The following is a 27,723-nucleotide window of genomic DNA, read 5'->3' as shown; positions in this document are numbered from 1 at the left end:
GCATCCGCGACGAGAGACACCGTGTGAGTAGATACCCGGCGGGTCAGTTTGCTTTCTCGCCTCAAGGGCGCGCTGGGTCTCTGCCCCGAGGCAACCGCCTCCCACTGGCTGCCCACGCCTTGGAACGGTTCCGCGCCTCCCACCACCACCGGCTGCGAGAGAGAGACTGAGCAGAGCTGCGCGGCTCCCCGCCGCGGTGGGGGCGGCATCCGAGCTGCTGGGACACTCGCTGGCCGCCCCCTGGCTTGTACTTTGCCCTCTCCTCTTCCACGCCTCTAGAAGGGGGCGGAATCTCCGGGGGGTCCTCCCAAGGCAACCCCGGGCAGTCTGCCCTCCGGCAGGGCTGCTCCCCACCCCCATTCTCAGGGCTGGGAATATTCCTCCGTACGTTTCTTGGGGGGAAAAAGCTACGTTTGTGCGCTTGTCCGTTTGCGTTCCTTGTCAGGCTGCCTGCCCCTCCCCGCCCCTCCCCTCCCCTCCCCACAACTCACAGGCCTGGATTCCAGAGGGATATTGCCACTCTCCTCCTGGACTTGTCAAGCTGGAACCGAGATTTATTACCTTCTCCATCCCGGTGCTCAACGGCTGGATTTCGCCCTGTCCTCCAACCCACACGAAGGGCTAGAATTCTGGATCCTTCCTCACTGCGCTCCAGGAAACAGTCAAGCTCCTCTCCACCTGGGAACCCAGGCTCTGGAGGCTGGATTTGCCAAAGGGCTGAGTAACCTGACCCCGCAGTGGCAAGTTGACTTGAAAAGATCATGCCAACAGAGTGTGCCGGACTTCTGAAAGTTGTGCCACAGCAGAGTTTGGGAGAGCCCAAAGATGGAAATGTCCAGGTGACTGTGCGGAGCTCAAGAGGGTTGGATGGTGGTAATGTGACCACTCAGAGAAGCCCCATAAAGAAGACCTGGGTGGCTTTGGATATCTTCTGCTTCCTTGTAGGTGAGTGGGGCAAGAAGCGGGTGAGGGAGAGGATAGAAACATACAAAACACAGGGTGAATTCAGCCAGCCGCTCACAAAGGGGCGATTTCTGCCCCTGCCAGGAAAAACCTGACTGGATTTCTGCTGTTAATGGGACAAGGGAAACGTCTTGCGAGTAAGAAAAGTTACCTCTGACCAAGGGCGGTGGTGGACCATCCTCCTCCATGTACTTTGCCAAAGGGTGGATGGGTGTCTGTCCTCTCCTACTATTTCATCCATGCAAAGCACAGCAAAGTGGGAATCTGCTGGGTACACCAGTTAGGCTTTTTAGGCTGAAAGCCTGGATCCAGACAAAGGTTGGGCAACTCTAATCCTCCTAACGTGCAATTGCTTAATATGTAGCGTGTGTTGCAATTCATAGCTTGGTATTTTATTTTAGTGCTCTGATATTTATGTATTAGGTATGCTAAAGCAGCCAGCTTGTTATGATACAAGGTAGCCAGTTGCTCCAAATAAGTGTGCCAAACTGCCAGTTTGGCGAACCAGAAATTAGTATGCAGGGAAAATTTCTGCGAAAATATTCATTTAATCCAGAAAGTACTGAGGTGGTGGGTGGGACACGGCAGGGCAGGACAGTGCAGTGCAGAACAGCTATTTTTGGCTGGGTGGGGGAACCCAGGGCCTGGACAGAATCACGTCTCCCATATCTTTAATGTGGCTTTAATAAGAATACGTCATTATTTGCCTGGGGACAAGCAGTGAGACTTGCTAGCAGCAAAGTTTCCTTCCTCCCTTTTACCCTCGAGTTTCTCTGCCAGAGGCTGCTCTTAGGAAAGCAGCTCATGACTTGGTGGCCATGCCTTTTCCTTCTTGCTGTCTGGGGCCACATGGATGCAGCAGGAGGGATGATAGCGAGTGACCATTCACTGGCTGCTCCATTGCATGCCCATGTGATGCCGAGTGAGACTCAACCCTGCGTGCAAAAGAGTATCAGATCTGCCACGTGGGTGCATTCCTGACGGAATGGTTGCACCTAGTTGCACCTGGCAGGAATTTTAGCACAGTTGATAAAGATGTCTTTTTAGGCACCAAACCATCCGGCCCTGGAGGAGAGATGCCTTTGCCTTGAGGCAAGGTGAGGGAGCTGCTTTATGCTGTACCCACAAATGGGTGCTTCTGGATTAATTAAGCTTGAGAGGTGAGGAAATCTTCAGGAGAAATTGGTGGGTGGGAGGGCACCCTCCGCCAGGCTTGCTTTCTTCCTCTCTGGGCTTGTTTTTGGTGATAGAGTTAGCAGTCCCAAGAAGGTGTAGAGAAGAATTAGTGGGTGGGAGTTCAGTTGAAACTCCACTTCTCACTCACCAGTCCTCCCCTGCAAATGCCATCCACACCCTGCACTGGCATTAGGGAGAATTGATGGGGAGGGGGCCCCTGGGATATCTTTTTCTGCAGCAGTTGATTTTGGTCACCATTTAAGGTGGCAGAACAAATCTAGGCCCAGGGGAACAATTGGCTGAGAATTCCTTGCCTTATGCCTATTCCATCAGAATCATTTTTGTGATCCAAATTAAATGGATTGTTATGGCAGAGCCATTGTCCCAGGCATGGGTTGCTAAAGCACAACTCCAAACCTTAAAGCCAGCTTCCCCAACTTCGGATGCGTTGGATTGCAGCTCCCATCATCCCTGACCATTGGCTATGTTGTTTAGAGCTGATGAGATTTTGAATCTAGCACCATCTCTGTGCTCAAGGACGTTGGTGAATCCATACAGGCATTCAGGGGAAACCAGCATGGCTCTGGGGGAAGCATTTCAGTCCCAGTCAGGCCCGTACACTGACGTTCCTGCTTTTCCCTTGTTTTTTAATTGCCTTCTGGCATTGTTCCAGCAGGAAGCAACTTGGAGCAGAGGTCAAGAGAAGGACAAGGGTGGTGCTGAGCTGGAGGGAGGTGTTTGGATACGGGGGACAGATGGGAAGGTGAGGTGGTGGAGATTGGAACTGGGCTGGTCCTCTCACGAAGCCAGGGCTCTACCGCACGTGGCAGAGCACGAGCAGCAGTGAACATGCCGTCCTGGCCCTGCCGGGAGGACCTGCTGCCACCACGTGCCTGCCTTCATGTCCACCGACACACACCAACTGTGGGGGGGTCTCCCCCCCCCATTTCCCCATCCCATTGCTGCTGCTGGCTGGAAAAATGCCTGGCATGCATCTTCAGGTAGCCAGGCCAGGCCCCAGCGCCAGGCCCTGTGGGGATGCTGGACCATGGGTGATCTCCAGGCAAACCAGTTCCTCCCACAGTGCCAGGCTCTAAGGAAGGACACACGCAGAGCTAGCTGCTTGGGCCTGGCCAACTGCCTGAAGGGGTGCACTGGCCACTCTGCTAGCCAGCGCAGCTTTGCCGAGAGCCGGGATGCCTGCTCGGAGTGGATCCACAGAGAGACTGGGCGGGGGGGGGGGGCAGGGAGCAGGGAAGTGGCAACAGCATGGGGGGGGCAGTGGCCCCATGGCAGGCAGGGTGCGTGTGCTTTTCTACTCCACTTGGCAGGGGAGCTTGCGCTGGGTGGAAACAGCAGGACAAGGTGCCAGGTGGGAAGAATGTGAAATCCCCTTTTCTAGGCGCAGCATGACGGGAGGAGGACAGCTCTGCGCACTTTCCCCTTCGTGTTCTGCTGCTGCCCTAAGCCAGCCGGCCTCAGCACGATTCCCTCCAGATGTGCCGAACTACAACCCCTCGCATTCCTGGCCATTGAACAGGCTGGCTGGGGCTGATGGGATTGGAGCTCTGGAGTGCCCCAGGATAGGAAAGCCCTTGAGTGAAACCCAGCAGGGATCAGAAATCATCGATTATTTTAAAAGTGGCCATTTTTAAAAAAACATGAAATAGCGCACCACAAATTGAGAAACCAGTTGAGACGCTGTGTGTGTGTCTGTGTGTCTGTGTGTGTGTGTACGCGCGTGCACAAGAGAGCAAAAGGGAGGAGAAAGGAATTGGGACAAAAGGAAGGAATTGTTTCTACACTCGTTGCCACTGTAGAGATAACAGTTTCAACTGAGTTTGAGGAAGGCTGTCTCTCAAGAGGTGTCTGCCTGTTAAAGGTAATCTGTTTGGAATACTAATAATTAGCAGTTATACAGTGCTTTATAATGTTTAGAGAGCTTCCATTACCTTTTTGGCCGTTAACCCCACAAAGTCAGGAAGTCTTAGTGTCCACTGTTGCAAATGAGAAAGCAGATCGCCAAGGCAAAGACATGCACCAGGTGGTTCTCCAAATGCTGGTGACTGGCAGCTTCCATCATCCCCACCACTGGTGTGGGCTGATAGAAGTTGCTGTCCAACAGCATCCTTTGAAGTATTGGCTTTGTACAGCAATTTATTTAATTTATTTACATTTGCAGCCACCAAATAACTGAACTTTTATCAGCAGCATACAAATTAAATGTCTAAAACATGGGTCCTCAAACTAGGGCCTCTGGGCCGGGACCGGCCCACTATGCCCATTTATCCGGCCCGCCTCAGAGGTTTTGGACTCCCTGCGCCCGCCGCTGCCCACCCCGCCATGCGTGCACTCGCCGTCACCTCGCCACATGTGTGGTGAGGCAGTGGCTCGCTCGCTCGGAGGTTGTTTTGGACTCACTTGGAGATCTTTGAGCGAGCGAGCCGCTGCCTCACCGTGCGCGCCCACCACCTCACTGGCCCGTACCCACCGTCGCCACCTTTCAACTGGCCCCCTGTTGAAAAGGTTTGAGGACCCCTGGTCTAAAATACGAAATAGCAAAAAAACAATAACCATGAGCAGACTGAGAGGGGCCTTCATGGCCCCTTCCAACTGTAGTATTCTATGATTGTATATCATGAACCCTAAAATAAAGCCAGCTACAGAATAAAAGTGCTAAGAGCTAAAAGCACACACGCATGTGTGCGCACGGGTGCACGCACACACACTATCCCTAAAATGTCAAGGAAAATCAAAAGGCACCACTTCTTTCCTGTAGCTACCTGCCTTGCCTCATTTGGTGAGGTGAGGGGCAGCTAGAGAAGGCATACCTGAGTTCATGCCATGAGAAAAGGAATAGATTGGGAAATGCTTATACCAGGACTATGAACTACTTAGTAAATTCTTAGCAAATTCTTCGGTTAATATTTGTGTTCATTCATCAGTACAGTGCGCTCTCTAGGGCATGCTGGTTTATTTTGATTCTGGTGACTTACTGCGCTAGGGAATGACGACAATTGTGCCAGCCTTTTCTTACCTATCAATGGAAAAGTTTAAGTCATAAATGTTATCTGACTTTTCTTCCACTTCATGTCTTTGTTTCGGGGCTTCAGCCAAGTATCAACTAAATGTTGACTGTTGAATGCATTTTCATCAGATAACAGGTGGCAATTAATTAATGAAAAATTCTTTTACCAGCTCAGATTTATACAGAGGCAGCCTGCTGTCAGCCAGCATCTAGATTTTGTTGGTGTTCTGCCTGTGCGTATGCAGGCTCATGTGCTCCCCCATTTTGAAGCACTGCTTCGAAATAGTGAGCTGTCTGTCTGGATCATTTTTGCCTGCACCGGCGTTGAGAGCTTAATTCCCAGTTCAGATCATGCACGTGTACATGCACAGCCACCCAACTCTTTTTTAGCTTCAGGGGCAGTGCGGGGACTGGAGCCCTGTGAGACAGCAGGTGCTTTGCAGAGACGCCAGCATGTAAATCCTTGGCATGTCTATTTCAGAGGTTCTTGGATAGCAGGCCTGGGAAAGAAACTTTCCTGGAGAGCTGGTCAGGGTAGGCCTCCAGGTGCACTGCACCATAGTTACCATTATCCCCAGAAAGCAAGGGCTGGCTGGGGTGTTGGGAGCTGTAGTCAACACATCTGGGAGGTACCATGTTGGGGAAGACTGGGGTAGATAGTGCCAAGCTAGCAGGAACCAATAGTGTGATTTTGCATATGGCATTTTCAGTTGTTTATACAAATGTGGGCAGGCTGCCGTTGATTCCAGGAAGCACAAGCAGGCCTCTGGCACATTTGCTGGAAATATTAAAAGCAGAAAAAGACAGGAAGTTTGTGTGTGTGGGAGAGAAAATACCTGCTTCCCAAAGAACAAAAGACTGTTTCCCAAAGGACAGCAGTGATTGCTGTCTTTTCTGCCCACTTTACACAGGACAAGGTAGAGAGAGTCAGTGGTTCCACTTTGCCCTTACAGAAATAAGTTTGCTCCTCAATTAAAATTAGCAAGCACAGGCATGGGCATCTCTGAATGCCCCAAAATGGCCTATTGATATTTAAGATATTTATAGACCATCTTTTGGGACAAATGGCCTTAATGAGGCAATTTCCATTAAAAGGAACAATACAAATGAAAATTATAAGTAATACTACAAAAGTCTACCAAAATATTAATCTAATAGCCATTAAAATGATCACAGCAGTAAACATTGCTGTACCAAGTTAACACATGGCCAGTAAAACTAACTAAATATGTAGTAGGAATTTTATGTCAATAGGAAACCACAGCACCACATACACAGGTCTTGGAAGGCCACCTGAAAGTACAGACTTGGCTGTGAGCCCCTAACATGGAGCAGAATTTCCCAGTACAAAAGGTATTGGACATGTTGATTCAGCCAGCTAAGAGCTATGGAAAGGAACCTTTTAGATGGGGCCAAGCTACTTGGTGGGGCCACACAGATTAGCCACTTCGAATGCAACTCAAAGGACAGACCACCAGAGGTAAGGCAAGGTGGGCCATTTTGGGAACTTTTAACACTGCTAAGAAACAAATTTGAACCAAGAAGCATAACCTATCACATTCAGGGCAGCTCCTATTCATTTTGATTAAATCCGTGCAGGAAGATGTCCTAGTTCAGGGAGGATCAACTTGTAGGTCAAAGCATCTCAAAGGCTACAATTCCTATCATACTATTGGTTAGACTGACTTTTGTTGATGGGAGCTATAGGCTAAAACATCTGGAGGGCCATAAGTTGCCTGCTTCTGTCTAGCTGATTATAGTTCATCTTAAACTGCGTATTTTAGGGAGATTTGGGTTTTCCATTTCAAGCACCAAAATGTCTAGTGCTTTCATAGAGTATACATTGGCTAACTACCAATGTCTCCCTAGAGTCTTCAGTCCCCAGGCTTAATATAAAACCAGGGCTTTATTTGTTCTAAAATTATGGTTTCTCTTGTGCCCCAGCTAGGAATTTGGAATAGATCCTTAATAAACACCCCAGAGATAGAAAAAGATGTTCATACTCCTGGGCATATGTCAGATGAAAATAGGCACACTGGCGTTGTTCCATGAGGGAATAGCCCCCTGTCATGCGCCATGAAGTCCAGAAGCTGTTGCCCTGGGCAGGCTTTTGTGGACGGGTTTCGGAAACGGTTCTGTGCCCAGCAGCGGCCGGCCAGAGACCTCTGGGAAGCCCACACGGCAGCCTAAGCCAGCACCTGGCACACAGCAGCTGCCCTCCATGCCGTGCGAGTACTGCGGAACAGCATCCAAACGACTTGGAGCCTGGCAGTGCCGGATTTGCTGCTCATTGCGAGTGGCACGTCGTGGCTTTACCTGGTGGTGCCCAGAAATAAATAAATGTGCCTGGGTGTGGGGAGGGGCACCTACCAAAGAGAGGAATTAATTTGCATGAAATTGGTATATACTGATGTGTATGTAGAAATGGCACTCTAGACCTTATGACTCTAATTGAAAGAGGAATGTGGCACGTTGCACCTCAGAGGGCGAGATTGTGGCTGGGTGACCCAGTGCCTGCCTGTGCTGCCTGCTGCTCCTGTGTTAATCGGTGATGACAGCAGTTCTCACGGTGCTCTTGAAACCAGAGCTGGTCCGGGTGGCCTTCTGTGACAAAGGCCACAGGGCCACCCTGGTCACCAAATTCCAGCAGCCAGTCCCCGGAACCCACAGGCTGGTTGTCCCCCTCTACCAGCCCACTGCCTATCCAGACCAGAGCATCTTGGGCAGGAGGCCAAGGTGGGAAGGCTGTGGGAATGCCTCGAAGCAGCCAAGAGCCATGTGTATTAATAGCCTCTCCGAGTGCCAGGGAAGATCTGCGTGCACAGGAGGGCTGAAACACCATATAAGGTGAGCTGGGGGCGATGGTTCCAAGCGAGGGGCTAATTGTGGCAACCTGGAAAGTTTTCTGAGCTGCCAAGCAAGACCTGAAAAAAGCAAGAAGGAAGAAATGTTTCTGGAATGGTTAGCAGTCTGCGGCACCTTAGAAGTACTGAGAGATTTCCCTGCTTGCACAGCTACGACTGGTGGTGCGTGTTCTTGTACACTTCTCAGCCAAGTGGTTCTTCGGAAGCAGCAGCAAGACGAAGTCAATTCACAGATTTCAGAGCTGCCTGGAAGCATGTGGTCCTGGCGTCCCTAACCCCAGCCACGCTTTCTCCAACCCAGCTCCCTGCAGATGTGCTGGACTGCAACTCCCATCATCCCCTGCCTGCATCTGGACAATGCCAGGCTGGGGGAGCCTGCCCTATTCAGTCCCCTCCCAGGAAGGAGCTGACTCACTGCACAACTTCCCGCATCTCTGTGAAGAAGCAGGCTGTAGTAGGCTACATGTTCCTCCAGGCCAGGGGTCGGCAACCCGCGGCTCCGGAGCCGCACGTGGCTCTTGGTCCCCCCTGCTGTGGCTCCGTCGCTCAAAACATGGCTGGCACAGCCGCTGATCTGCTCGAAGCCCCACTCAGGAACTCAGCACTAGCTAGTTAAGTAAATGGCTACATTCCTCTGCTAAACAAACTTCCTGCAGGCTCTCATGTTACAGGAAACACTGCTGAAAGGATTCTCTTTGTCCCAGTGTAACCTCCTTCATCTGCACGTTAAAAGCTGCTCTTGGGACCTGTCACAATTCACAGTACTTGACTGTTTATCTGCTAATCAGTCACTAAACACACCTGCTGGTTGACTGGGAAGCCCTGCTTGTCTTGGCCTGTGGCATTCTCTGCCTTGGCGGCTCCGCTGCCCCAGCTGTCCATGCAACTTGGCCCAGTGAGCACGCCCCTCATGGGACCGGAGAAGGCATCCACTCACCTGCAAGCATGTTTGTTTATTATACATGTATACTCCTCCATGCTGCGGGAGGGCAGGAGATGGACCTAAGCAGAGGGCAAGGAAGTGACTTGCCCAAGGCCTCCTGGGCAGCCCTGTGGTCAGTCAAGGCATTAGGCTTCCCACGCCGCCACTGTTGTTGCACTCTTTGTCCAGCACTCCCTGCTGTTAAGAGGACCCCGCAGCTCGGATGGGAATTGGATCCCGGTGATCCGGTTGCATAGCAGTTTCAGCACGATGATCCTCTCCTGTTCACATGGCGGGGGGAGTTGGAATTAGTCACTTGGGAGTACAAATAATGCTCCATGATGCACTGACAGAAAATGGTCCACTGGTCATTCGTTGTGCTGACTGGGAATGTTGGAAGTTGCAGTCCAGCACAGCAGGAGAGCCCCAGTATGGGAAAGGCTGGTTTCTAACATTTTCCTAATAGCTGACACAGTATGTTTCCTCTCTAGCTGCAATATATACATGCATACCAAATAGGTCAGCTGTGATCCACAAGGTCTCTTGTTCGTTATGATACACCAGACAAATGTGTGAAAGGTCTCTCAGTACCAGCTAATGGGACATTCAGTCAACTGATGAGGCCTCCCATTGCAGTTGGTTTATGTGCCAACGTTGCCTGTATAACTGATCTCAGTCGAGGCTTTCCATATGCGTGTACTGATGGGATTCCTTTGGAAAGTTCTTTGCTGGTTCCTGCTGTTGCCTGGGGACCAGCCCTGGGTGTGGTAGCTGGTACATCCTTCAGGGTAGGGTGGGGATTCTTTGTGCCAAGACCTCATTGCTGGGACAAATGACATGCTGTGCCCCAGCAAATGTATGCCAGGGCTCTGGAGCAGAAAGAGCCAGGACTGAAACACTGTGCTCATGCCTCAGGGCTTCCCAGCTCGGTTTCACATTCCAATGCCCTGTATGTGGCTGGCATCCTTTAATCTTACTGGGGAATCTGATGAGTGTGGAAGGAGGACTTAATTTTTGCAGGCTTAGCTGGTGCTTTCCCTTCTGCAGCCATCTCTATCCTTCCAGAGCCAAGTTTTGGGAGCTCAATGCTCATCCCTTTGGCTGAGCATGGTAGGCGCAAATCTGCTCCCTTCCCACACCTGGTGCCCAGAAATCTTTCTTCTGCAGGCCGCTGCTCTCTGCCTCTGTGTCCACACCTCCTGCAGCCTCCAAGTCCTCCCAACATGGATGTGGTAGAAGAAGGCCTAGTGCCAGCTAAAGGTGGAAGGAGAAGCACCTGGGGTTTCTGCTCCAACAACTTGGAGGGCTGCTGGGTGCTGCTAAGAGCCTTCGGCAACAGCTGGTCACCGAGGTGGCTTTTTCTGCAAATGATGAACCGCAGCAAGGAAAGTGTCACTGGGTGAAAACAAACCTAATCTTAAAAGAGAATGGCAGGTGTGGACACAGAGGCAGAGAACAGTGGTGTCAGGCTCCGTGGTGGTGGTTTGAGCTTGCTTCCCCTTGGCTTTGCAGTATGAATATCCAGAAGTATAATTCCATGAAACAAATTCCAGTTCTGCCTTTGTCCCTTCACCCTCCCCCATGGCTCAGGTTAGCTGACCATTTTGCCAAGTTTCCTTTTCAAAGAACTCTTTTCCCCCCTATTCATTTGAACCTTATTTAATTTCTGAGTAGGTACTAAACTGCTCCTGGCACTGGAGTAGGAGGTTTCTTGGTGAGGTCATGGATGCCAGCCTGTCAGTAATGCATACAGTTGTGTTTTTTAGCTGCAGATTTGGAGAAATGTTTTCCTCCATTTAGAGCTGGGAAGGAAATGTAGATTTCGATTGAACGTAGTGAGGGTGATACCAGACCCGCCACTCCAGAAAGATGACATCTGCTTGCTTAGTTCTTCTGAATGAAGACAAACACAGGAATGCTGTCTTAAGTGCTGTCTTAAGAGTGGGGGGTGAGGGTTGGGAGAAAGATATTGCTTTATCCCAGAAAGCAGAGAGACCCAAAGTCAAATCATTCAGTGGTGGATGACCTTGACTGTCTGTATCAAACCCGGAGACAGTTGTGCAAGAGACATACAGAACTAGATACAAAATTCAGCATCTTGCAGATCTTGGCTGGCATTTAAAATGTATCTGATTCTTGCAGCTGTGGAAATAGTTGCAAAATTATGTTGCCACGGCAAGTGGGCTGCGCTGGAGGGAGCATCCGTCCAACTGTGAACAGCACACTCCAGATAAATTGTGGTCAGCCTTAACTATGATTAGTTGAAGCAAGCTAACCTCAAGCCATAGTTTATGGAGCTGCTTTGTTTCAATAGACAATAGTTAAGATCATTCGCAGTTTGAGGACTGGGTGGCACGCTCGGTTGTGGTCAGTCGAAAGCAGAAGCCTCTAATCTCTGCTGCCCCAGAAGAGGAGTGAGTGCAAGCCTGCAGTGTCCTGTGGCACATCCTCTTAGTGGCAAACTGTGCAGTAGTGTTACATGTGACTGCAGCCAATGTATATAAAGTACTTCGAAGAACTGGGGGGAGTACTGTGTGAATATGGAATAGCCGCTTCCGTATCCACCAGCCAAATGTTTGTCTTCATGGCAAATGTTATGCTCATCGGTATCGCAAGGGACCCGGAGTGTGGGCAGTATGTCTCTGTATGATCTGTGGACAGCCTTGCACAGTGCTCCCTCCCTGTTGGCTATGCAGGTTCAAACACTGAAGGGAGGTGCATCCCTAAGGGCAACATCTTACATCTCCCCACAGGAACCAGTGGTAGCAATTTGCTTATCCAGGAGAAAGTATCAGGATTCACTTAGAAGCTCTAAAGCTGCTTCTGGCCACCAGTGAAATCAGCCCCTGAGAATCAAGCCAGCCCCAGTTTGCTTCACCCGCATCCTGGTTTCTGTTTCTTGCTCATGAGCAATGTCTGTCTGCACCTGTCCATCTGTCTGTCAGATCGGCTCCATGCTCTCCAAAGCTCCAGGTTCTGTGGACCTGGTCTAGCTGCTGTCCTGCAGCCTTGCACCAGAAGAGCATGGTGACCTCAGAGCTGTTCCCTTTCCACAGCTGAGCAGATTTTGTCCTGTCCTGTCCTGTCGCTGCAGCTTCCATCCCGTTCCTTGTCTGTGAGATTAATATCATCCCCCCCGTACGCCGCGGCTTCTTCTGCAACGACAGCAGCATCAGCTACCCGCTGCAGCACGTTGAGACCATTAGCGACCTGGTGCTCATCACGGTGGGGGTCCTCATTGCTGCTCTCATGGTGAGTTCTTGCACGGGGGAGGGAGGATGTGCATTGGCACAGGGTGCTGGGCACTGCTTCCGGCTCAAGGCACCCCTTTGCATGATGTTTCGAGGGTCACCTCTGAGGCTGGGAAAGTCCCCCAACAGATGTCCCTCCTTGGACCCTACGGCAGCCTTCCCCAGCCTCCTGCTGTATGGATGTTCCTGAGCGCCTCCCATTGGAGCAGGCAGGAACTGAAACAAGTCGGGAAGGCTGTCTTAGGGAGCGTGGCAGTGCCCGTGGCCTGCTTTCTGCCACGGGTGCTTGTGCCAGTTCCCTGCACCTGTTTGTAGCATGGCCCCACAGGGCATATCATTAGGACTGTGCCCTGCAGGGGCCCCTTCCATTTTCCTTCAGCAGAGATTGCTCCCCATCTCCCCTTCACAAAGTACACATTGCCAGATCCAGCACAACAGTTGAGCCTGGTTCAGAGGGGGAACTTTCTTCCGGACCTCAAACATTCTGTCACATCTAGGCCATAAACTATACTCTGTGGAAGCTTGCTATACCCACGTGCCCATTCAGGCAGATCTTTTCCAATCTTGCTTCTCACTCACAAGCTCAGGGCTGGCTTTGTGCCCTGTTGATTGGGGCAGTGGGACCTGCTGCTAACAATCAAAGAGAAATGCCCCCCGACCGGCACTGGAATTGCTTGCAGGCCAGCTTCTCTGCTTCTTTTCCAACACAGATCATCCTTGGCGAAAGCTTCCGTGTGCACAACCTGCCCCAAGGTTCACGGTCCACAGTCCCCAACCCTTATGTGGTTGCCCTGTACAAGGAAGTGGGAGCCTTCCTTTTTGGCTGCACTGTGGGCCAGTCGCTCACCAACGTGGCCAAGACTGCTGTGGGTCGCCTCCGCCCATACTTCCTGGCAGCGTGTCAGCCGAACCTCACTCATTTCAACTGCAAAGATGGATACCTGGAGGACTATGTCTGCACTGGTGGCGCCTCTTTGGAAAGAGAGGCTAGGTGTGTATTGAAGAAGTCCCCCCTCCCCACACTGTTGGAAAATCAGTGCTCCCTGGGGACAGCCTAGAAGCAGCAAGCAGCAGGCTTGCGAGAAATGGCATGTGCAATGCCAGGCACCTTGCAAGAAACTTCACGAGCGGACCAGCCTCCCGCTGTGCTTTTTGCATCTCATACAGTGCAGTGCCATACTTCTGGCATGGTGGCATTTCCCTTTGTTTCCTTTCCACTTTTGTCTCCAAGGTTCACCACGTCATCATCTCCCCAGGGTTCGTTCTTTATTTACATCCCTCCTGTTTTGCTGGAAGGAACCTAAGGCGACTCCAAAATACTCCTTCCCATTTTATCCTTACACTAATCCTGTGAAGTGGGTTAAGCCGAGGGTCAGTGACTGGGCCAAAATCACCCACCTGGTGACCCTCACAGCCAAATGGGGGCCAGAACCCAGATGGCCCAGGTTCCAGTCCAGCCCTCCAGCCACTCCACCATGCTGGCTTTGTCCTGTGAGGGGAGAGAGCAGCTGATCTGGGGAAATGATGACGGTGGAGACTTTGAGCCAGGATATCCCTAGAAAGGGGAAGGGGAAAGATTTTGGTGCCTTAGAGATGAACATCAAATGGGTTTGAAGAGTTAGCCGTGAGAATCCTGCCAGCTAAAATGGAAGTGCCATACCTCCAAGTGCCGGATGCAAGAGAGAGTAACACAAGAGGAGGGCCCTCCCCTGCATCCCTTGAGACACACTTCTCCAAGATATCAGTCTTCGTGCTGTTGCAGACCACATGCTGACCCAGGTGGACCTCCCTCCGTCTGGACCCTGCAGGGCAGTCCTTATATATCGCTGAGGCTGGAGCCAGCCGGAGCCATTGTGTGGAACAGCAGTGTTTTTCTGGTTGTGCCGGTAAAGTAGCATGTGACACATTAGATGTGCTCCATGCCCAGACCCTGGGTGGAAGAATCGCAGGAGGCACCGCTCAGTTGCTGTCAGTCCCGCTGGTCTGGTCAGTAAGAAAGGAAGTGGACCCTGTGTTAGTGAAACGGTTTGGACTGCCCCTGCCTGAGCTCCTGGGAAAAGTGTCTCTCACCATAGCAAAGCTTCTCCTAATGTTCGGCCAAGATTTCCCCCCTTGTGCGTTCTATGCATTGGTTCTAGTCCTTCCCTCTGGCCCTTGGCCAGAGATGCTGTGCTAACTTGTTTTTCTCAGCTCTGGAGGGATTGAGATGGGATGGAGGCGAGGCCTCCTGGCGAATAAGCTGAAGGGCACAGTAAGAGTGCAGGTGGCTTACCCCGTCTGGACTGGAAGCGATGGCAGCAGGTTGAACGGCGCTATCCCAGCATGTAGAAAGAATGAGAAGAGGAGTTTCATTTTCACGGCCCAACAGGCCCATGGGCAAGGAGGGCAGAGCTCCGCCCCATCTGCCTATAGGGAACCTCCTTCCAGCCTCTCCCCTCCAGCCCTGCTCTCTGTGCCAAGACACTTCCAACAGCAATGTTTATAGGTTTGCTGTCAGCTAGCTGTGGTCCCTAATTAAATAGAGTCCTCTCCCCAGACTTAGCTCTCTTTCCTGCGGAAGCTGGGGATACCTAGATCTTGCTGGAGGAGGGGTAAGTGAGCACTCATCGCTGCCTTTCATTCAGTGGGCTCCATGCATGGATGGCTTTCTCTGGACGGTGCCTTCTCTGGACACGCAAGCAAGCCCATCACATCGGGCAGGGTTGGCCCGCCAGCTGTTATTGGCCCATCACTTCTAGACATTCGTAACTCCTGATGGCAAAGGGACCCGTTTGGTGCAACAGGAGTGAAGGGGGTCTGCAGGAGTGTAGCTAACAGACTGCAAGGCTGGGGTTGTCAGGGGTCTGTGAGCCAAACTCACTGGGATAATAATCTAGCTGTTGCTTCTGTAATCTCCCATGCTCCCAACTCAAACAAAGCATGTCCTTTTCTTTCCAGAAAGTCCTTCTACTCTGGCCATGCCTCCTTTGCCATGTATACCATGATGTATCTGGTGGTAAGTCCCTGTGCCGGAGCTTACGAGTCTTCAGTGGGGTCATGCCGGCCATGTTTCTGGCCCCCTTGTGAGTCACAAGGCCTGAGGCACGTGTGCACAGCTGCACAAAGAAGCAGCCTTATGCTGTCGGGGTGAGCGGATCCCTCCACTGTTCCAGCAATGTTTGTCCCTGAGCTTTGCCTTGGTGTGGCGGATGCTGATGCCCTCTTACGAGAAGCCATATCATGTGGGTGCTTTGCCATATGGGGGAGCCTGGGCACAGGTTCATTTTGCTGTGGCTGCCTGGATGTGTGAGATAAGCCCCAGAAGCCCTGTCTAGTAGGGCAAGCCATCCTAGCTACCACAAAATCCCGTAAAGGGATGGAAATACCGTTTGCAGTCACACGGAGCTGCAGCAGCAACTCTGTGAAAGCTAGCAGTGCCTTTTTTCGCATTCCTGTCCCACTGATTACATTAAACTGGGCTTCTAGACCAGCTTTCCCCAACCTGGTGCCCCTGTGTGTTGGACTACAGCTCCTATCATTCCCAAGCTGATATGGTTGTGGAAGGCTGGTCTAGATGTTTATTGGCTAGAAATTGTGAAGGAGCCTTTCAGCTCCCTTTCCAGAGTTGGCAGGTGATTATCGGGTGCTCTGCTGTCCATCCTGGCCAAGGAACATATCTAAACCACAATCATAATCTGGTTTCATTATTCTCTGCTTTCCCCAGAAACCTGAGAATCATAGCTGGGAGTGCACAGCCGAGCATCACCCACACAAAACTCAGCACCCTCTCCAAAGTGCAATCCCAGGGCAAGCCCCGCCAGTGTATCCAATTTGTTATTTCTTAAGCAGCAATGTTTGTGATGTGACTAAGTTGGAAAGTGAATAGTCAGTGAAGGGGATCGAGATGATCAGGATCCTGGAGGGGAAATGGGCCAGGCGACAAGCCAAGGAAGGCATCTAGAAGCTTTGGACCTTTTCCACTGGGGCAGGAAAAGGAAGTTAAGGGGGCTAATTTCCACTGTTGACCAAGCTACCTAAATTTAAATCCTGGTTGTGTGAAGAATTCCAAGGATAATTAAAGCAAAATAGTTAGGGGCAGGAGATGTCTTGGTTCTATCAGGCCAAGCTCCGTGTTGTCGTGCATTCCACTGGCTGACCAGGGAGAAGACCCTCTCGTCTGGAGCCTGCTGCACCTGCCGAATCACTGGGGCTTTTTGCCTGTTCATGGCATTCAGGGCTTGCCCTTTATAAAGGCTGCTCAGGTTAGGTGTGTTCAGGTGTCAAGCTCATCCCCAGCTTTCTAAAGTGAGGGCAGCTGCATCTCCCTGGTCCTTGTGCGCAAGTAAATGCATGCACCTTGAATGCTGATGTGTGCCTGGATGTGCGGCCAGTCATTTCAAATGCAGGGTTTATTTTGATCTGTGGAGAAACATCCTGGTCCTAAAACGATGTTGCTCAAATCCTGTGCATTGGCAAGAAGGAACAGACTCCCTCTTTGCTCTCCAATGGGCCCAGAGGGCACTGTGCCAGAACACATTTGCACAGCAGTGGAGGCGCCCTTCAGTGGTGTTTCTGTGGCGTGGGGAGAGCTTGTACTCCTTGTGAGTAGACCCAGCTGCATGATCACACACGTGCCAGAACGGCAGAAGAGCCAGCCTTAGTCTCTCCTGTGAAATGTTGGCAGAGATGCCCTTTATCTTTGTTTGGGGAGATGAGGAAATACGGATAATTTAGTTCTGCCTTACCCAGCCTGGTGCCTTCCAGCAGTGTTGGACTGGAACTCCCATTGTTCCCAGACAGCACAGCCAGTGCTCCTAGCAGCTGGGAGTGATGGGATTTGTAGTCTAATGTGGCTGGAGGACACCAGGTTGGGGGAAGGCTAACTAGATCTAAGAAAAGGAACCCAAGGCTTTTGTCTCATGGTGCAGTTCCTTAATACCCCATTTCTACCACAATTCCTTCTTAGGGTATGACCTTCCTGTGGAAAGCATTGGGCATGGCTTAATTACTAAAAGGCCTTGGAGCAGTTGGTCTTATGAGCTTTCAGGAATGGACACAGTACGGCGCCTGTGGCCTGTGGGAAAGGGTTCTGAGCAATCCCGTGCGAGAGATGCTGTTTTGGGGAACTTATTTGGGACTTTGGCTTGTCAAGCCCATTCCAACTTTTCCTCTATCTGCTATTGTTGTAGCTCCTGAGAAACTGACTCACGTTGCGTCATTGACCTGCCTATATTTAGAAAAGAGATTACAGCGGCATCCCAACAAAGCCTGTTCCCTTCTGGGTGGCTGTAGTGCCAGGATGTGGCGGGGGGCAGGGGGGGGTGTGCAGCTCAAGTGTAGTCTGTCTGTCTGGTTTTCCTGTAATAGCTTTCCCTGACTGGACACCCTCAGAATATGAGAGGTTTTTAAGTCCTGTTAGCCCCAGTGAACATGGCCAGTGGTTAGGAGTGCTGTGAGTTGTAGTCCAAATCATCTGCAAGGCACCAGGTTTGTGAAAACTGTCCTCAAACCTCTGACCTGTGAAACAGCTCCAGCCACCCAAGTTTGTGAAACAGCCACATTGACCTGGTCTGCATGTAACTGTGGCAAATTGTAGGTTATGTGTTGGGTGCATGCTGCTTCCGCTTTGCATAATTAACTCCCAACTGGCCCAATGGGGAGTGCTTCATGATATGCAAACCTATCGTATCACTGTATCACTATAGGTTAAGCAGTCTACAGATAAGGATTATGGTTAGCTGTGGGTAATCTAACTCGCGAATAACATGTAGTGCCTGGATATCAGATGCAACAGCAGACATGTTTTGCACATCAGAAACAACCTCTGATAAAGCTGCTTAGGGCTTGATTATATAAAGAAGCAGCAGCGTGTAACCCAGCAAATTATAGCTTAGATAACCCACAATTTCCCACCATCATGAGTGAACAAGCTCCAGGCAAGGCTGCAAGAGTGGCTTGACTGAGGAATTTATGGGAAAAAGAAGATTTGAGTGGGAGGCATTCCTGGTTCACAGCTCACCCTCTTAGTTTCTGCATGATACTGGTCTTCAAGACTTCACTGTGAACATCTGGGAAATACATATACACTTGAGTCTGGTGGAAGATCACTTAGTTTTACAAGGCAAGATGAAAAGGAACATATCTAAAAAGTAGACTGTCTATGCATCTGGCAGAGCAGGCAGTTACTTATTACCACATGTATACCTTGCCCTGCTTTCTCGGAGCTCTGGACAGGGTTACTCCATGTTATCCTTACCACAACCCTGCAATACAGGGCCCAGGTAACCCAGTCGTATTCCTGGCTGAGTTGAAATTCAGAGCACGCTCCAGATCCTCCATTCCTGTCAACTAGGCAGCAATGGGTCTTAGCCTCTCATTCTTCATTGCTGGTGAATTTTCATGCCAGAGTAAATGTGTTCATCTTTAAGATCCCATGGGATTCCTTGCTAGGCTTAACATGGTTGCTTTCCACACACTCTTGGTTAAACCTCCTTAGTCTCCGTAATCCCACATAGCCCCTTTACCCTTCGATAGTCGGGAGGGTGATCTCTGCCTTAGGTTCACAGGCTGTCTCACTTGCTGCTCTGAAAGGTCCCGCTTTCCTTCTAGACTAGGGCCCGTGTAGATCCCAATGGTCACGGCTGCCTGGGAATGATGGAGGTCACTAAGTTGGGGGAGGCTGGGCAAAACTTTTTGCCAGCATTCTGTTCACTGCATTCTGTTTTTCTGACCACCCCCCAGTTCTACCTGCAGGCCCGGTTCACCTGGCAGGGTGCTCGAACACTACGTCCGCTGGTCCAGTTTGTGCTGCTGATGCTGGCGATATACACGGGGCTGACCCGCATCTCTGACTATCGGCACCATCCCTCTGATGTGGTTGTAGGGCTGCTACAAGGGGCCGTCGTGGCTTACTGGGTGGTGAGTTCCAACCTTCATTTGCCTATCTGATGCTGTCCCAGCTGCTTGATTTGAGTGGTGGAAGTACAGGGTCATTTGACTTTTGGGTGAAGAATGTGGGAGAGAGACATCTAGACAGATCCTTACCAGGCTGTAGAATATGAACATTCTTCTCTTATCTGGTACCACAGCTTCCATAGGCCCCAGCTATCATGGTTAATGGTTAAGAATGATGGGTGTTAGACCTGGAGTTAATTTTTGTTAGTTTCATAAGCGACTGGGCCAGGTTTTTGGGGGGGATCCTCTGATCCACAGTATTCATAGACTATTGGGGTTATTCTCATTTAATTTATTTAAAATATTTCTAGGCTGGCTTTCAGAATAGGAGCCTTTGCAAGGCAATGTGCAATATTAAAATGCATATAATATGGCAAATGTTACAAGAATCAGCGAACGCCCACCTAAGTCAGAACCTACAGCACTACTGCAGTTACAGTCTAGCCTGATAAAGGTGAAGGCTAGACTAAACAGTCGTGGGGCCTTCTGAAAAGCCTGCAATGATGGAGCCAAGTATACCCCCTGAAGGCAACCCATCCCAGAAGTGTGAGGCCACTGCCAAAAAGGCCCTTTCTGTTGTACTTGGCCTTCTAAGTTTTGCTGTTTCTCCTCTGTCATCCTTTATGTTGGAGGGGGTGGGGTTCCCTGTTGCTTAAGTTAACATGCCCCAGGAAAGGTGCCCTTTTCCTGCTCCACAGCACCGTGTGGAGCTCGGCTGGGATGACAGGATGGTGGCTGGGAAGAGGAGACACGGAATAGTTAGGAAGGGTCCGCTCAGTGGGGTTTGGTGCAGTCTGCCAGGAAACACTAAGGAAGTGCACACCCTTGGCAGCATTGTGTGCAGGCGACTGGGAGGAAATCCTTCAGCTTCCTACCCTGGCTGTGGGATTCCAGCCCCACCCACCGGCTTCCACTATAGCAAAGGGGGAGGCGGTGCAGAACCCTTGAGCTGAGATGTCCTGCTGACGCCGCCACCCAGCACGCTGGCTACAGGAACTGGGAACTGAGTCAAGGCATCCGAGCTATCCGTAATCCTATCGGTCACTGGAAAGGAAGACTGGCTTCTTGAAGGCTGATGAAAGGGAGGGAGTCTGATGAATCATGTACTTACACACACAGCTTTAGTCATTGATGGACATGTGGCTGTCGAGTATTTTGGAAGGTTTTTTTAAAATCCTTTTGGACCATGTTCAGTAGAAGCCAATAATGGAGCTGAAGGCGGGGGGAGGGGGGGTTCTGAAAAGGAAATGGCGAAGTAGACGTCTGGGAAGAAGCCCTTCTTAAATCTCTGTGTGTGGGGGGAAGCTGCAGTTGTTAAGTGGGGAGGAAATGGCACTCTGCATGTGCTTGTAGGTACTCTTCTTCTATAATACAGTTTTCTTTGAAGAAGAGGCATAGTCTCAGATTGGAGGGATGGGGTCCTGAGTAGGTGTAGCTAAAGGAGATGTAAGTGGAGGAGGTGATACTTGCAAGCAATTTTTCCTCTTTGCCTAACCAGCCCCCTTGGGCTGGGCCAATTGGGCGAAGCGCCCATTAGCAATGAATGTAACAAGATCAAGCTCCAAGGACAGAAAAGCAAACTGTTAAGCAAGGTGGGCATAACCTAAAAGTCAGTGCTGCCATTTTTGCTGTGCATTCCTGGTCCAGAATTCAGCACAAATTCTGTTGGACTTAGTGAGATTAACTAAGGATTAGCTGTGCATAGCTTTGGTCTCCAGGATTCTCAGCTTTCATTTTTTTAAACCAAAGGAGGTTTCTCATTCATGTGCCTACTGAGAAACGCCTGAGAATATGCAGGTAAGCAGTACCTTAAAGAAAAGTCACACGCCAGAGAAGGAATTTGGCAGGGCTTGCAAAGGCCACAGGTTGAATTTCTGGCCCGTGTGCAACATTATGATGCCCCCCACAGCACGGTTACCTTTTGGGGGCAAAATTACATCTGCATCATTTTTTGCACCTCTGCCTTTCCCACCAAGTCCTAGTCCAAGAGTGCTCCCCCCCCCCCCCCTGCTTTCGCACTGGCAGATACAATTGGCGGTTTGAGAAAGTGTCTTGGGCTCCACTGCAGTCCTGCCTCTTTCCCCCACCACCCAGCTGAGCACGTTGCAGGTGCAGGCTGGGCTGGGCTGAATTACCCTCTCCATCCACACAGCTCATGCCTTGCAGAAGGAAACAGCAGTGGCAGCAGCCTGCGCTCCTCACCGTCCGTTTCCCTTCTCCCTTGTGGTGGCCGGAGAGTGAAAGCTGCATGTTTCCTTGGCAGGGAGATTTGCGGGCAGCCTGGCAGATCTTCGCGGGCAATGCAGTGCCTCTGGGACACACCCTGGGGAGAGTGGCCTGGTCAATGTGCCAAACTTATTATTTACAAGACTTATTTTATATATAATAAATATAATTATATTATATATAAAATATATTATTTTATATATAATAACTTATTTATAAGACTTATTATATATATATATATATATATATATATAGAGAGAGAGAGAGAGAGAGAGAGAGAGAGAGAGAGTGTTATAGTTATCTCTTGTATTTTAATCTATGTTGTGAGCCGCCCCGAGGCTTCGGCGAATGGGGCAGCATAGAAATGTTTTAATAAATAAATAAAATAAATAAAACTTCCTGGATTCTTTCAAAACACAGATCTTACAAATAGAAGTGGAATAAACTTTCCTTCCCCACTGGCTCCCCACACCCTGCAGTTTGAGAAGGGGGTGAACCGAGGTGATTTACAAACTTTAGAGTGAGAAATTTTGTGAGAGTGTGCATGCTTTTGTTTCAACGTGAGTTCTCTGTCCTTTAAATCAAGTATACAGGTTAAATTGGTATTACAGGACTGAAGCATAGACTTGTGACCTGAACATTTGTGCTAAATTGCATTCTAGTATCTCAATGTGCATAAGAGAAATCAAGTTATAAACAAATCAAGTTACAAAACAAGGGCTGTTGATGGTCAAGTTAAATCCAGTCACTTAGCTCGATTGCTTTTATGAACACAACTGTGCCAGGTTTTCAACTCTAGATATCTTTCCAAAGCACTTACATGCTACCCTCACTTGGAAATTTGGTTTTCCTTGGAAAAAAGCAATACAGGTAGCTTTTAAGCTCTTTCTTAGCTTTGGAATTAGGATGAAAGTCTGAGCTGTGTTACTAGTATCTGAGAATTAACAACCAAGGTAAGGTTTGAACTCAGGACTTCTGGATTCATAGCTTCTGTTCTTTGTCGATCTGCTAGGCCAGTTCTTCAATGGGTTCAGCAGGCAGACTCTCCTAGGAAGCCATATGCAGCCTCCCTGGTGAGATTACTTGCCTTTCCAGCTAGGCATGCTCTGGATGTTTTGGTCTTCAACTCCCATAAGCCCCAGCCAGCAGGGCCAATGGCCAAGAATGCTAAGAGCTGTAATCCTAAACATCTGGAGAACCTAGGTTGGGGAAGTCTAGATTGTGCATTGTGGCCAGAACTGGTAGAGTCAGAGGGAAAGAAGCGTATCCCATCTGCTGTGACTTCTCAGCTATTACGTCTCAGGAGCAAGGTAGGGTGGTGCAACCAAGCCTTACAGACTGTCTTTCTCCTCTTTCCTCTTTCAGGCCTTCCATGTTTCCAGTATGTTCCAGGACAAGTACCAGCTTCCCCACTTACCTCCATCCAGCAAGATCACACCCAGGTCAGACGACCACACGAACTGCTAGAGGATGTTGGGGACTGCCGGGGGAGAGTTGGGGTCCTCTGTTTTGTCAGCTGCAGCAACCTGGACCCCTAGTGCTCAGGGCCCAGCATGCATCGCCATGCTGACTGCATCATCTCCAGATAGAAAACTACAACCTGCTAGGGGTCACTGGAGTGATTTTGCCTGCTCTCGTGCTGCAGCATTGCTAGAAGCACCAAGAGAGTGATGTCCCAGTAGGGCAACAAAGATTCCTCACTGTGTGAACAGGGCAGTCTGGTTCCCCCCTGGAACTGAACACATGAGAACACTCTTCGGTTCCTCGTATGCTTCCTTTCCATCGGAAGACATGACAAGTGTGGGCTTTCTTTAGACTGTGCTCCCAGAGGAAGCTCCTGAGGGAATCCCATCTTTTTATTCCTGCTAGTCTACGGGAAGACCTGCCCTTCCTCTTCAGTGATATTGGATGATTTGGCCATTGAAGTATTATGTACCTGGACTGTGCTGCTAGGAAGAGGACTGCTAGCACAGACAATTCCAGCAAAGCAGCCCTGCTGCTTGAGAAGAAGTTGCATGCTTAGCAGAAACAGATACATGAAGGAATGAACTGAAGGTGGAGATGAGAGGAGGAGAGTGTCTACGAAAGCATGGAGTGTGGGCTGTGGATTCATGTACTGCACTGGTGTTGCCAAATGCTGCCAAGTATCTCAAACCCTCTCCTTCCTTGCCTTTTCTGTCCCACACCCCATAATGTGAATTGTTCACACACATGCACACACACATGCACATACACACACGCACACCCATGGAATAAATGGTACTGAGAATCATCTGGTTTCAAAACCAGGTTGGGAATCCAAAACAGGCTGCACCCGGGCTCAGAACATTTCTCTGTACTGTTGACAGGGTTGTTTCATTTTTGGTGACTTCACAGGCATGGGAGTTTGGTATCTGACACAGAATGGGTTCTTGACAAGAGTCGTTTGCATTTAAAGCAAAAGTGGGCTTCCAGTCCTTATGGACATGTCCTTTCCCTCCATCCATTCACACCTCCCTTTGAAGTCCCTCTGCCAGCTGCTAGAGGAGGCAGCAGAATGGATGCAGTGAACAGATTTATGCATGCTGATTTCAATTATCCAAAAGTTTGTTCTTGTGTAGTGAATTATACAGTGGTAGTGGCAGGCTCAGGGGAAGCCTGGGGGGGAATGCAAAAGGAGGAGAATTCCTAAATCAGCCAAGGAAGGCTGGTCAAGGGACGCTGTCTGCATGGGGAGGGGAGGGGATAGAGATAGATCAATGGGCAGGAGGGATGGAGCAGCCCTCCCCAACCTCCTGCCCTCCCGTGGTTTGAGTCTTCAACTGCAGCAGCCCAAGCCAGCATGTCTAATGGTCAAGGCGTGATGGAAGCTGCAATCCAAAACATCTGGAAGAAAAGGTTGAGAGGGCTGCTGGGGGGGATCCTCGGCAGAAGCACCCCACATTGCAGCTGCCTGTTGCAGGTCCCACTTGTCCCAGTGTAGAACCAAATGGTTCCCTGCCCCATTTCCTGTTCACTCATTTGGGAACCTGTCCACTTAAAAACCCACAGCAAGCTGCTCTCAAGCTTGGTACCAAAGGGAGAATGCAGCCTTGCCCATAAGGGGGGCTGCTGCAGAAGAGTGGCTTGGCTGGCCCCTCTTAAACTGCAGTGCCCAAGTCAGTTTCTAGCTCTGCGGAACTGACACAGGTCTGACTGGATACAAATGTGTAAGCTTAATCTATAGAATAAGTACCAAATTCTGTTTGGGCTTAGGCAGTTTGCTTGCTTCTGCTCACGCGAATCTTTGAAAGGGGTGCAGTGAGTCCTTAGGTTGTCGAGAGAGTTTTCAAGAGGGGTTCTTCCCAATAGGAAGGGAAATAGGAGAAATGTCTCTCCAACCATCCTGATGAACTTTCCTCAGCAACGCACAACTGCAGGGGAGGAATGGTTCTGCTTGAGTGTTTATTATTTCAAACTTTGGTCTTAACTTGGGACATACTTGTGCAGAAGCTTGGCTGCCAAGGCAACTTTGGAGATGGAGAAGAGGCAAGTGGAGGAAGCACTTCATCCCAAGGCTCAAAGATTTGGCAGGGACCACCTTAGGAGTCCCTGTAAAGAGGGCAGAACTCTGGAAGCAGCTGGGGGGTTGCCACCAGAAAGCTGTGCTTGGGAGAAGAGTGGAGAATCCCTCCTCTAGCTGCTGCTCTGCCCCAAATTACCTGCTCCCAGAGCTGCTGCTGCTTCTCAGAAGGGCTCATCAAGCCTTTGATAATGCACAAATTTGTTCTACCCTGAGGCAGGAGGCTGCCTCCAAGAAGCTACTGGCAGAAAGTCAGGTCTCATGAGAAGCGCAAGGGAAGGAGTGGCGGTATGTTTGTACCCCTGCTAACCTCTCAGTCAGCTTTCTGAAATAATGATAACAGAGGCAGTTTATGCTCAGTTTTGGAGTGCTGCTATGCCGGCAGAATAAAATGGGGGGGGGAGGGGGAGGTTGCAGGGGTTCTAATTCAAACAAAAACTGAGTCAGTACCAATAAGAGGATTGCAGCTTTATAGACAAGTATTTACTTGAAGGCACGCCTAGAAAAGACTTGGGAGAAAAGAAAGGACACACTTTGCCTAGAATGACATTACTCTGCTAGTGGAAATCCAGAGTTAGCAACAGAGAACGAAGGGGCATCCCTCACATGGCCTCACACTCTTCTCACCCTGCTACAGGTGCACATTTTTCTACCTGCACCTACTGAAAATTGGCAGGGGATCAATCAAGATTTAGCCATACTTAGAGTTAAGGCTATACGGATTTTGTTTAACCTGTTCCACCTGTATTCTGTGAATGATTAGGCATTCTTTATTTCGTTTATTCATTGACAGATCCATTTCCCCCCCTTCAGAAAACTTCTCCACAATTTATGACATTTCTGCTGGCACACAATCAATTTTTCTTAGCTCAGGATACAGTCAATGAGCAAAGGGCACACAAAAAAGATAGTTACACAGCAGAGGTTGAAAAAATATCAGAGATGTATAAAACATTGTTTATTTTTAACGCCATATAGATTGGGTTATTTCCCAGCAACCTTTATATTTTTGTACAATTTGTGTATAATTCTAGAAAGTAAAAAAGCCATCCACAAGTCCATGAAATCTGCACAACTGGGAAGATGCTGCTCCATTGCAGAATCCACAGGTCAGATGCATAAAGATCTGATTTCAATTGAATCTGTTGCAGATTTCTCTGACCTGCTTACTTAAGAGTATACCCATTGAAATCCAGGCCTTAACAGCAGTTCCACCGTTTTCAATTCGTTCACTCGAGGGTGGGCAACATCGTACAGCAGGAGCCAATGCACCCGGACACCTCCACGTGCTTCAGTTGTTCTACACTCTCAGTTCTCTGTTTTCATACCAGCAACTAGGAGTCCTGTAGAATAGGGCTAACTGAAACAGTGGGCTCCAAGGACTCACACCCACCTTCCCTTGTGCTCAGCATCTTCAGCAGGTTATTTGTGCTTTGTGACTAACCAAAGCCCCTATGACAGCCATTTGGTGCCAAGACCAATTTCTCAGCTTGCTCACTGTACCCATGGCCCGAAAGGTTTACCCCAAGTATGACTACTTCAGGATCTGTTAAAAAGCCAACAGTAGTAAAACTTCAGAAAGTTATAAGTGAAAGAGGGTGCTCTCTGGGTCCCCTGCAAAACCCCATGTAAGAGGAAGGGTGAGTGCTCATTAACAGCCTTGTCTGGAAGAGCCGACTGTGCTTCAAAACCCGAAAGCAAGCAGCTTTGGCGATCTGGAGATCTAGTTTGCCTAGATGGCATTGCGTCTGATGGATCTTCTTTCACGCCTGTCAGAAAAAAAGCCCTCTTCCAGGCAACTGCAAAAACTGCACTTCCTCCAGAAGCATGTATTTGTTTGATCTATGCCAGCTGGGAATGTGGGGGCTGGCATACACTGTTGGCTCCACAACGTTGAAATCTGGGGGTTCTGATGATCAGGGCAGCCCTTTTGCCAAAGGCGAGAGCAGTTTTTGAATGTGCATGTGGAGGTAACATGGTCATGTTTAATTGCCCCCGTTTGCTTATCTGAAGCCCCATCCCAGCTTCTCCCTTTGTCCACAGCCTGCTATGCCCCGCTCTCTGCTAGGTCCTATTTTCCTAGGAAGGTGTGTGAATCCAGTCTTCAGCTGAAGGGTGTGCCAGAGACAGCATGGCGAGATGTATGAGGCTTGGTCCGTTGAGCCCAGCACAGCCAACCTGGCTGGAAGCAGCTCTCCAACTGAGAGCCTTTTAACCGCCAAAGTTGAGGCCCTGCAGGGGGTGAGTTCACATGGTTCAGCCACCCCCTTTGCTCATCCCCAGATTTAAAACCAAACATCTTATACTCAATACAACTCTATTGTGTGCAGGTTTTGTTAAGCATGTTCACACACTGTTTTGTAGATTGTCAGATACCTTTCATTATATCATCAATTTATTGCTGGAATTGGCTTTTTTATTTTTTAGGATTGTATAATAATAATTTAATTCCATTTGTATAAACACGCATTGGCGCTACTGTACATTATTACAAATGTGAATTTGTGCAAATCGCCTCCATCTACCAGACTATACAACCTATGCAACTCAGAAAATGCTGGTCTACTGTGGAATCCACAGGTTGGAGTCAAAGAAATCCAAAGTCATTTGAGCTGGCTGTGGATTTTTCCAATACCGCTCGCCTTACACGCGTCTACTGAAATATCAGTCCCACTGGGACTCATTCACAGGTGAGTGGGTGTTTAGCTGCAGCCTAAGCAAGAATCCAGACTCAGAGAGGAAGTCAGAAACCACCACCTGATGCTTCTTTTGGGACCTTCTGAGGGCTAAAACAGACTTGTTTCCTGAGAGGCTCTCAG

At 49.7% G+C, this 27,723-nt stretch overlaps 1 protein-coding gene across 2 annotated transcripts; it reads left to right on the top strand.

The window, feature by feature from the left end:
- On the top strand, nucleotides 1-27,387 carry LOC123030044 (phospholipid phosphatase 3-like). 2 transcript variants are annotated; one of them, XM_044443601.1, is made up of 6 exons: nucleotides 1-945; nucleotides 12,048-12,205; nucleotides 12,915-13,195; nucleotides 15,142-15,199; nucleotides 18,925-19,101; nucleotides 22,729-27,387. In XM_044443601.1, exons 1-6 carry the CDS (start codon nucleotides 762-764, stop codon nucleotides 22,828-22,830), a joined length of 960 nt encoding a protein of 319 aa, XP_044299536.1. In that variant the 5' UTR covers nucleotides 1-761; the 3' UTR covers nucleotides 22,831-27,387. The 2 variants fall into 2 exon arrangements, with proteins under 2 accessions (XP_044299536.1, XP_044299537.1); XM_044443602.1 differs by lacking the exon at nucleotides 22,729-27,387 and having other exon boundaries at nucleotides 15,142-15,330; nucleotides 18,925-19,062.
- The last annotated feature ends 336 nt before the right edge of the window (nucleotides 27,388-27,723 follow it).

The sequence above is a fragment of the Varanus komodoensis genome, unplaced genomic scaffold (assembly GCF_004798865.1).
Source record: "Varanus komodoensis strain SLA01 unplaced genomic scaffold, ASM479886v1 scaffold42, whole genome shotgun sequence".
Classification (NCBI taxonomy): Eukaryota; Metazoa; Chordata; class Lepidosauria; order Squamata; family Varanidae; genus Varanus; species Varanus komodoensis.
The sequence above is the reverse complement of the archived record's forward strand: the minus strand, read 5'-3'. Positions and strand labels throughout refer to the sequence as shown.

Bases quoted from the DNA above. Each gene is read 5' to 3' on its own strand.
- LOC123030044 (XM_044443601.1), top strand. From the start codon at position 762: ATGCCAACAGAGTGTGCCGGACTTCTGAAAGTTGTGCCACAGCAGAGT. The intron at 12,206-12,914 runs GTGAGTTCTTGC...TTTCCAACACAG, and splicing joins TCCTCATTGCTGCTCTCATG to ATCATCCTTGGCGAAAGCTT. The intron at 19,102-22,728 runs GTGAGTTCCAAC...TTCCTCTTTCAG, and splicing joins CCGTCGTGGCTTACTGGGTG to GCCTTCCATGTTTCCAGTAT.